We start from the raw sequence: 10,848 nt of genomic DNA, 5'->3' as shown, positions 1-10,848 counted from the left end.
CGGGGCCCTGGGCAACCTGATCTAGTAAAGGTGTATGTTTGGTGGCCCTGCCAGGCAGGGGGTTGGAACTACATGATCTTGAGGTCCCTTCCAACCCGGGTCATTCTGTGACAGGGAAGGGCGAGCGGGGAAACGGGATTCGAACTCGTGGTTACAAGAGCCGCAGCCAAACTAAACCCGCCCGGCCGCACCGAGACTAGAGACAGAGGCGGAGAGAAGGGCGGGCCGTGCGCTGACCGCTCGCTGTGCATTGTGGGCCCCGCACTGATTTATGCACGAGCCGCAGAGGGCGCCGGGAGACGCGGGAGGCGGTGGCGCGGAGGCGGCGGTGCTGGGGCTGGCGCGGCGCGGAGCTGCGGGCCGGCCGGCGGCCATCCGGGATCTACGGATCCTTCACCGCTCCCCCGGGCCGCGGGACGCGGAGGCACCTTGCCCGGCCTCGGCCGGCCGCTTATCGGCCGCCACGGACGTGGAGGAGGCGACGGGCGGAACCGGGCCCGGCTCGGAGGGACTGCTCGGTAGGGCCCGAAAAGAGGGGCTCGTTCGGAGCCTCCGCGGGCGGGCTCGCGGTTGAGGGCCTACAACGGGGGCAGAAGGCTCCGTGTGTTCGCACAGCATCTTTGTTCCTTGGCCGCTGCTGGGGAGAGGAGCGGCGAGGCCCGCACGGTTTCGTTCCCCCGTTTCTTCTCCGGGCCTGAGCCGGTTGGGAGCTGCCTCCGCGTCGGATGGAAGGGTGAAGGTTGTGCAAGCGACGGGTCTCCATTCCCCGTGTCTTCCGACCCCATATCAGCTCCTCGCTGCTGGGATTATAAATGTTTGGACGGAGACCCAGGAAACTGAAAGGAGAGCCTCCAGTTGGAATTTGCAGAAGAGAAAAGGAAGGAGGCTTTTCCAAATCCTTCGCGATAAAACTCGAGCCGTTTTCCTATGCTGTCTGTATTCCGTTTAATAATGCGATTGTAACCCGAGTGGGATTTCCGAGCCATGAACTGTTGAAGCTTTTGCACCAGTGCATCGGACTACGTTTTTCTCTCTGCACATGATTCCCCCATCCCAGCTGTTGCGGGACCTATGGGCCAACAATAGACGGGAGGTTCATTTTCACATTCTTCTGTGCTGGGGACTTGGCTAGTTAGCTGGGGTTGCTGCTGCTTTTCGTTGGAGCTGCTCTTTATTGGGCGATTTTATTTGTTTTCACGTACACGGGGTGTTTCAGTTAAACAGATGTTGGACTGTAGCTGAATGGATGCTTTGCAGTACGCGAGGTTTTGGAGGTTAACAGGAAACTACTAAAAACAGAAGAACCGGTACTGCTGGAAACCTGGAGCCCATTTTCCAAGCCTTTTGATTTTATTGAGCAAGGTAAATAATGCAGTGGTGTTGAAAGTACAGGGCTTGTGGTAATCATACGTGAAGATGTTGCAGAGCACTTAAGGGTGTTCAGAACCTTTCAGCGTATTCGGGGGTGTAACTCTGTTAGAAAGCTCTATATAAGTTTAGTTTTCCTTTAGAATGGGTGTAGAGCTTAATGCTGAGAACAAACTGATAACTGAGCGAACCATTTTTTAACCATTACAGATCTCTGATGTTGAATGAGGCTGTCTAAAGAACTTCGTAAGTCTCGAGTGGTTCAATGAAAGAGTGCAATTAAGCATTTGTAAACATTTGGATGGTTTTCCATGGTTTTTAAACGCTTGCTTTTGTAGCCGTTTGTGATCTGTTAGGGTCTCCTAGAAGCCCTTTGTATAATTACATTTGTATAATTAGTTGTTTTCATACTCTGCCTCGAATTATTTTCAATTACTTTTACCTCTCTTTTGTTCTTCACAATGACAGCTGCCACTATTTTGTAATGAATTTTGTCTTTTTATCTTTCTCCTTGTCTTTATCTCCCAGATTTGGACTATGTGGATTTACCTCTAATTTATATGCATCACATTTACCAGCGGGTTTCTACATGACAGCAGCATGAGCTCAGATTAGTGTTTTAGATATTACCTTTATATGTTTGAAGACTTGGAAGAAACATACAATGATTCTCAAAATATGCAATTTAATCAGTAACTGGTTTAAGTATATGATTTTTGGTGGCTTGTTGCATGCCTTATCTTTGTTTTTTAAAGATCTCAGCAACAGTTTGCTCTTAACAAAAATATAAGTCCATTAAAATGAGCTCATAGTTTGAAAAACAGCTGTAAAAATCTGGTCTTGCAAGATGTCACAGGATTCTCATTATGAAGTGATGCCTTGATTAAAATTGATTGTCTACCTTTTCACCCACAATCTTAATGAAGTAGTGGCAAACGCTAAGGTGTTGGCAACTGTTGCTGATGCTATCATTGAGAGACCTAAGCTGATATTATGGATAGTATCCAGAGTCCCTTTGCTTATCCTGTTTAGATTTGTTTGACTTAAATGTACGGTCTTTGTTTTGTCTTGTTTTGTTTCAAGATGATGTGTGAGGTGATGCCAACCATCAGTGAGGCAGAGATTCCCTCTGGGGGAAATGGAGGCCATGGTTCAGGTTCCCCATTACAGTCAGATGCTGATTCCCATTTTGAGCAGTTAATGGTATCCATGCTGGAAGAAAGGGATCGCCTGCTGGAAACACTAAGAGAAACTCAAGAGACGCTAGCACTGACCCAGGGCAAGCTGCATGAAGTTGGTCATGAAAGAGATTCCTTGCAGAGACAGCTCAATACTGCACTTCCACAGGTACGTATGTTTTGAAAGGAAACTATTTCATGATAACTTTTCTTTTCTGAATTTATTGTTGTCTTGTATGTTCAGTTTAACATAGATGTTATGGTAGGGGGAGAGCAATCCAACCTAATACTTTCCTGAAGTATTCATTGGTGCTTGCTCACTTTTAGAGAAAGATAGAAAAGCAAGATGAGTAGAGAACATCAGCCCGTTCCCTCCAGTGTACTTTCTCCATTTCTTGCATTTCTTTGGCTCAGGAGTAAGAGGTCCTTTCTACGTTCCTTTGTTTAATAGAACCTGATGGACTTCTTTTCTGTCACTAGTGTTTCTTATTGCCATTTCATTTCATTTGTGTGCTTAAGAGATGCACGTAGACCATTTAGGGGAATGAAGCAGACAAACTCAAGTCTGTAACAGTATCAGAACAAAATTGGCTCCTGGGGGATGCAGTCAGCCCACGTATAGCCTGTAGTGCTTAACGTAATCGTGTAGGGTGGTAGTGTGCAGTTGAGAGATGATAGGCATCTACAGATCTTCTCTGTTCTTCATTATTCCATTCCAGTCTTAATAAATAAAATCAAAACCAACTGAACTTTGAACACTCTGGAAAGCTTTTGGTTGTAGGCAAAGCAGAGACCACTTTCAGTTGTCAGTTAACTATTGACAGCCTTGCACTTTCTAGCCTGCTTGGTTGTTGTCCCAAGTTTGTCACAATGACGTTGGGCTTGCATGTGTTGTTACAAGAGAGCAGGTAAACTATTACAAATATTTATATGTTCCTAAATACTGTAGTTACTGTTCATACCGTTTAAAGAGGTAGTTTTAAACTCTCCTGTTTCTACTGTATGACTGTTGATATGTTAGTAATGCTGGAAATTACTCAGGGACAGAAGCTAAAAAGTAATAAATGTTAATGTAGTTGGATTACAGTGTTACGATGGAAATCAGAAAGGAGAAATTTTCCAACCTTTGCTGCTCCCTTTGTTAAATCATGTGCTGCAGGCAAAAATCAGTCTTTGTCTTTTTGTTGTTTTTTATTGTAATAATTGTGGCTTCTCTTTAGCTGCTCTTCCAGGTCTGCTGCATTAATGGGTGCCATTAACCAATTGTATGATCTGTGAACAGTTACACTTGAATTTGTGGCTGGGCAGAATCACCAAAGCTCTATAAGCTGTATTACATCTTACCTTTTCCATTCATTTTCTTGCTTAAATCTTACAAGCTATCAGTGTGTAAATGTTTCTTCTAAACATTTATGAAGGATTCAGACAGTTCAACAATCCCCAGTTTCATGTATGTCACACTTGTATGTTTTCACATGAGATCAGTGGGGAAGCAAGTCTCATGGTTCAGTCGCAACTCCATATAAATACACTGCAAGAAAGCATTTCTGTAGATTGGTGTTGGGAAATAATGTTGTCATGATGTGAAACTGTGCCAGTTTTGTCTTCATTCATGCTTAAGCTGAGATGATTTTGGAAAGTGAGTATTGACGGTGCTTTCAAAAGTTACATTCACAAAATAACTCATTCTTGTTGCGGATCAGAAGTGTGTTCTCTGTTTGACAAACCCTTGTTGTTAGTATGGCAATTAATTGGTTACTTCAGATTAGTAAATATCTGACAAAATTCTAATTGAAATTCTGTTCAGTGTCCAGTAGGAGAACTTTCTGCTGGCTACGCTATTTGGATCTAGTCAAACTTTTTTGTTAATTATTTCAAGCTGAACATTCTTTTGAACTGCTGTCTCAAACGACCCATTGTTCAACTGTGGATTTCAAGTAGGGGTAGAAGCAGGATAACTTTACTGACAACTGCATTACTTTTTTTTTTCCAGGGAAGAAAAGGCTACTTGGCAGTGCTATTTTTTTCCATCTAAGTATTTTTAATCATAGTAGATATTTTCAGTTTAGCAGAAAGATGTGTAGATCAGTTGGAGTGGTTGTGCAAACACCAGTATAATGGTGTGAATTACTGAGTCAATATCTACCAAATGTATTATTTCTCCCGTGGCTTAGTGTGTACTTGAAGCTAGTCTTTGTAGTTAATTCTGGGACGCTTTATCCTCAGGAGTATTGAACTGACTTGTTTGTAGGTGCACTTTCTATCATTTCTGTTTTTAGCTGAATCAACCAGCTAGACCATTCTGATGACTGATGGGAATTTCTTGTGTACAAGGGTAGTAGGATGGCTAAGGGGGGAATAACAGATTGCTTCTACACCAGAACTTCTCTGGGTTTGGTATAAATACACTGTCTCTCATGATGTTGCTGCTCTGAATTCCCTGTGTTCACTGAGTTTCTGTAGTATGGTAAAGGAGCCTGTACCTCTGTGTATGTAGCTACAAAATGGCATATCAGTATTTGTGTATTTGAACATGTTTGTAAGTTATAAAAATAATTACACTTTATTCTGTTGCAGTGATTTTCCCTTCTCTAAAACACTGAAGAGACCCTTCTAATGTGCTTGTTGTATGACAGGCAGCTAGTACTGTAAAGGCATCTGTTCCCGTTCTCATCAAATTGGATCAGCTATTTAGAGCAGGAAGACTTTTGTTTTTGGTTGTCTAGTTCACAAAGAGAAGAGCATTCTGTTATAGGTGTGCTTTGTTACATTCACTTGTAAAATTGACAAGCTTTCCTTGTACAAGTAGTTTGAAACAAAATTTGTCAACATGGCCCTGATAAAGGAACTGGTTTCTGTTTAATTTAGAAATGCTTTTTGTTTCCTGGGCATTATCTCTTACCTTGGTTAAAATTTACTCTGACCTTGAAATATGAATTGGATGAAATCAAATTGCCATGAAAGAATTGAAAACCACTTCCATTCTTCCTTGTATTCTTTACAGAAATAATGAAAATGCACTTTTTACTTTGAGAAGTTAAATAACTTGTCTTTTCAATGTAAACACATTCAGTTATGATATAATTATGGTCAGATGAATAGCTGACTCTGTTATTTCCATGCCCTTTATGTACTTCCAATGTGTTTTCTACGTATTTTAAGATAAGCAGACTCAGAACTTGTAAATTAATCTGAGAAATGCGTGGGACGCTGGTGCATTTCAAACTAATGTTTTAAATGTAAGGTTGATGAGTTCCAGGTGACCACCAGTTGTGGTGTTGAGATGTGGCAGACTGGGCTTCAGTTTGTTGGTGAATTTCATGTAGATGTTTCTGTGAATGCCAGCGTTGGGCTTGTTTTGGATAGAGAAGACCGCCATTTAATTTAGACTCATACCTGTACAATGGATGAATTCACAGCAGTTCTTATCAGGATAATTATATACGTTACAGAACTTTGAGCGCCAATGAACAAATACAGTGCTTTAGTGATAAAGCAGTACGGTAAGACAGACCCACCTTAATCTTATGGTGGTTCCCTTTAAGTCTAAAACGTATCGTACCATTTGTTGCGCAAAGCAGCTTGTAAGTCATATTTAGTTCTTCTTGTGCTTGTTGTCTTGGTTCTGTTTTGCATTCAGAAGCTCTGTGTGTAAGGGGCCGAAGATTAGGGACAGATGAGAATTTTCTGTTGGAGGCTCAGTGCGTGTATAAAAGTTAAGAACACATACTGTAATATGGAATTAAATATGGAAAAAAGCTGCCTGTAATTTTGGTTTGGCTTCAGCTTTACTAGGACGCCTATCTTATCTTAATTTAAAATGAATCCCTGCTAGGTCATCTTTAGTCGCGTTCTATCTATAGTGAATGTTTTATCACTGCTACATGCTTCTATTAAAAAAAGGGAGTATGTCTGTTTATATTTATGTTCAATTAAGTTCAAATCTGTCTATATAATGATTTTTCTTAGTCTGACAAATAGTTTGATGTCTCGCATGCAAGAAATATCTAAACTTTTAGTCTGAATTCTGTCCCGGTGTTGTTTAGTAATGTTGAATTTATGGATTTAGTTGTCACTTTATTAATGGTGTTATTTGGATTTCCTCCAGGCAAGTTTTAAATAATACAGGATGTCATAGACAGAGAACTGAGGTCTTGAATTGTGCATAGATATGAAGAACACGGCTGCGGAAAGTACATTAAGTGAGGGGTTTGCCAAACTTTGCAGTAGCTGAAATTTCCTGAACGTTTTAAGTGCAGCTTCATTTACGGTATTCACAACTACTCAGCCTTGAGGTGACGTAGCCTGTTCTTCTTACTTCAGCAAGATGCAATTCTGGCTTCTTAGTGAAAGCCATTAGTCTCACCAGTCTACCCAGGACTGATAGAGATCTAAAAAGGTTTTTAGCTGTGCAGCTGTGTGGCACACAGACATAGCCTCCATTTCTCACCCAGCATTGTGACAACAGAGGTGAACACGCGTATTTCAGTTCTTTTTTCAGACAAGCATTATTTTATTATTATTTTATTCCTGTTTATGTTCAGCTGCTGAGTTTTGCTTGGAACTACTGTTAGTAAACTACTGGATCGTCTTTACCCACACTAGCTGAAGTCAGATGGAGTTATGGGTTACTGTTTAGAATTCTTCACTGACTGTAACAATAAATCTCAGCTTCCCTAATGTTTTGTTTCATTAATAGGCACAGAAAGAGACAGCTTGTGTCCAAAAAGCATATGTTCAGGACCAGACCCCCAGCATTTGTTCTGGCTTCCTAATTTTTCATTTAAACATGTTTGTGCAAGTTCACTGAAACTTTACTGCTCTTACCATGTTCTATCAATCCCTTTAATAAAATTAATAGTATAAGCAATTGTTTTTATTTTTGTTCCTTGATCAGCAAGAAGGATGTATTGGTGACTAAGTAAAAATGCTTTTTGTTTGTTTTTAATGGTGATTTATGGATGTGGCTCTGAAAGATGTGCTGGTGATTATTTTTCTCACTCTTCAGTGTGGAAATGTCTGATAACAGGTTTATTAACTTGTGATGTGTTGTCGTCTAACTTGTAGTCTGACCAACAGGCTGTGTATAGGCTTGAGCAAGAAGAGTTATAACCCAAGCAAGCAGTTTGTAAAGCATTTAGTGTATTTAGGACAAGGCAAACTTTGCATATATACTCACTTATGCTAGTTTGCCTTTATCCACCTGTACAATAAGTAGTGATTGCTTTGGCATCCTGAAAATAGAGAATTTTTCACCTGCCAGCCCTCCTGCTCTTTTTCTGCTTTTAAAGATTATGCCTCAAAACTTCTTTTAAGACGATTGCTCCGTGACTTAGAATCTCACTGTGGCTACTTATTTCCAGTTTATCTCTAGAGCTTTAAAAGAAGAAGCCACTGGCTTTCTTTTAAGGTTAGTAACAAATAAAATTGTGTTAATGGATTTTTGTTTCTTGTGGGAGTTTGTAATGATTAAAACCACAGAGGAATTGATGTTAAGTTTCTGCATTCTGGTATTTATTTGGGAGATGTGAATGATATCTTTATTGACGCTACAGGATTTGAAGTTAAGACTATAGGTTTGTTTGTGGTATGTATGCTTGCGTTTTAAGTTAATGGTCTTGTGGAAACTTGACCGTCAGGTGCTTATGGAGTAATCATCAAAAGATTGAAGATAACAAACAGTCCTCATCTGATATTTACTGAGAAAGTATTCACTGTGCATGATGTGATAACAGCAGATTAAAAAACCAGAAAATACCTTCTAGAACATAGCATAGGAACTGAAGTCAGTATGTAGATCATATACAGTTAAGTGTTCTCAGGGAGTTTAAATCTCTGGAGAGAACTTATTAGCTGTCCATCAGTAATTGTGACTTTCATAAGTTTTCAGCTTAGCCCTTTGTCCCAGAACTCAGTTAATACACATCGCTGCTCTTGATTTGGCATTTGTGTTTTCCTCTTTTAAAGGTGTATGTCAGGTGTTGTTACGTAGGCTGCTTTTAGCAGTTAAGATGGTTCTCATCTTCAGGTGTATGAGACTGAATGATAGTAGGTATTGATATGTATTCAAAAATGCTTCTAATAATTTCTTGTATGCGTGGATCACAATCCACAATAACTGAGAAGGGAAATATTTAGATGGTGTGTTTTGGGTTATCTGAGTGTTCATAGCTTTCTAAGTGCTTTTTTTTCCTCCCAGTTTGTCTATGTAGTCTCCAGATGCGAGTGAGGAAATGTGTTGAGATGCTTGCCAGGAAAAATGTTTTTGCATTCTCCAGGCTGAAAAAAGAATTATTATTTTGCTGCTGAGTGGAGTTTTTCCCTTATTGGACATTTCTTTTTTTTTTTTTTTTCTTCACAGAAATGCATGCAAACGCTGTTTCTGCATTTTCGAAGTTCTGGATAATTGTTATAGTGAGCTGAGTATTTGTCTGTAGGTCACTTGAGGAGATTGTTCTTCTGGTTCATATATTCTAAACTGGAGGGGGACTTTGGTTACAATACTTCTTAAAAGTACTGCTCTGGTTACTTTGATGTTGTTTTCCTTCCTCCATAAGCTAATGTGACCAGACTTTTGCCCATGACCTCTCTCTGTTTTGGACTTTACCTTGTGTTTCATTTTAAGTTCTTCTGCAAGTTGGCTCCTTGTGACTGGTTGCTGTACCAAGGCTCTGGGGCCTGTTCTTACAGTGGCTAAAGCTGTAACATTTTCAAGCAGAGAAGCTTTATTGCTTAATCTTCTGCTATTCCACAGTGGCCAGCCTTGAACTGTGCTCATGTGTTTATACTCGTGTCTGCTCAGGAAATGGTTTTTGAGGGTGGTAGTGAAAATTTTAACTGGAATATAATTTTGGTTGCGTTTGAAATAAACTGTGACTTTCTTGGGAGCAAACGAATAAGAACAGTCACAATGTATTTTATTGTAGCTCGCCTGTTTTATGGATGTTTAGAAATAGTATTTGGCTTTCAAACATCTACAGAGTGCTTCAAGGTGCCGTGATGAAAAAGTCCTTTTGCTCCCAGTGTTAGGCACTGTCACATATCTTCAGGACAGATTTTAAACAAATGCCATGTGGCAAAAAGCTTCAATTTTTTGATAGAATGTCTGTCTGTGTAGTTTTCTTAAGAGGAAACAGGGTGTGTGTGGGGGGGAATCCTCTTAGAAAAAACCCAAAGTGTTTTCCATCTTCTGCAGCAGTGAAATGGGCAGCTTTGAATTCCTTTCTGTAGAAGAGCAACTGTGGGGGTCTGCTCTGACTCATGCTGTGCCATACTATACTCTGTTGCTAGAACGTGATACAGTTTGTTACCCAATTCCATTTGTCTTTTAACTGTCTAGGAATTTCTGCTCGTTTTTTAATGATCTTGTTTCCCCTATATGAATACATACCAAATTCAGTCCTGTGCAGTTTAGATGTCTTGTAGAGAAACACTGCATTTGAAATTAAAAAGAAATTTTTTAAGAATTAAAAAGAAATACAGGATAGAATGTCTGATAAAAGTGAGTAGAAGGTGTGCACAACAGGCTAACAAACTCTTTAGGAAGAATTATTTCTTTTTTCTTACCTCAGATTTACCGAATGACACACAGTATAAGGATCAAATTATATGAGCTCAGGTTCCTAATTAGTTTTCACAGTGTAAAAACAAGACTAAATTTTTCGGGAGGTGCAGTTGAAACAAATTATTTTCTTGTCAGTCTGTAGAGACTTCAGCTGGCTGAGTGGCCCAAAGTTGGAACTACAGATATAGTTGAGTCCTTGCACATGAGTGAAGTTTAATCATTGTCTTCTCAATGCTGACAACTTCCTGTAATGAGCAGTATTATTTATTTTTACTTACTTGAAAAGGAATTTTGGCTACCCAAATCCTCTGTGTAAACAGTAAAACTTTCTTTAATGTGGAGAGGGTTCATTCGGTATGGAGGAGTGTCAATTCCTGCTATTTTAGTGGCACTGGTTGCCTCAGTAAACAGTAACCAATTTGATTTATCTGGTTTTTAAAACCTACGTATGGATTTCAAGCGTGATCCTACAACAAGCCACTGGGAAGGGGGAGAGAGATCTGAAAGTGGAGTTGCTTGTTTGTTTTATTGTATGTTGAACACAAACTGCTTGATTTAAGAAAAAGTCAAACTGTAAATATTAAGCAATTTTCAGAAACAAAATTGAGCAGAAAAGGAATTGTTAAGTGTGCATTTGGAAGAACATGTGACATGGTCAGTGGTGAGGTTTAATTTGTGGGTTTGTGGGTTTGACTTGTGGATTCTTAAATGTCCAGCGCAAAAGTCATGTAGCCGTAT

The 10,848-nt window shown here is 39.9% G+C and overlaps 1 protein-coding gene across 12 annotated transcripts in view; it reads left to right on the top strand.

The window, feature by feature from the left end:
* Positions 1 to 295: 295 nt before the first annotated feature.
* Positions 296 to 10,848, top strand: part of PPFIA1 (PTPRF interacting protein alpha 1) — a 54,042-nt gene continuing 43,489 nt past the window's right edge. For 9 of the 12 annotated variants that reach the window (XM_032445207.1, XM_032445206.1, XM_032445205.1 and 6 more), the window contains exons 1-2: positions 872 to 1,362; positions 2,452 to 2,715. In XM_032445207.1, the coding sequence (XP_032301098.1) occupies positions 2,452 to 2,715 (264 nt within the window). In that variant the 5' untranslated portion in view covers positions 872 to 1,362. Of the gene's footprint in view, positions 1,363 to 1,578; positions 1,615 to 2,451; positions 2,716 to 10,848 lie in introns of all 12 variants that reach the window. The other 3 variants (XM_032445201.1, XM_015863674.2, XM_015863678.2) reach the window with 3 other exon arrangements.

The sequence above is a fragment of the Coturnix japonica genome, chromosome 5 (genome assembly GCF_001577835.2).
Source record: "Coturnix japonica isolate 7356 chromosome 5, Coturnix japonica 2.1, whole genome shotgun sequence".
NCBI classification, from domain to species: domain Eukaryota; kingdom Metazoa; phylum Chordata; class Aves; order Galliformes; family Phasianidae; genus Coturnix; species Coturnix japonica.
This window is presented reverse-complemented; position numbering and strand designations above follow the sequence as displayed.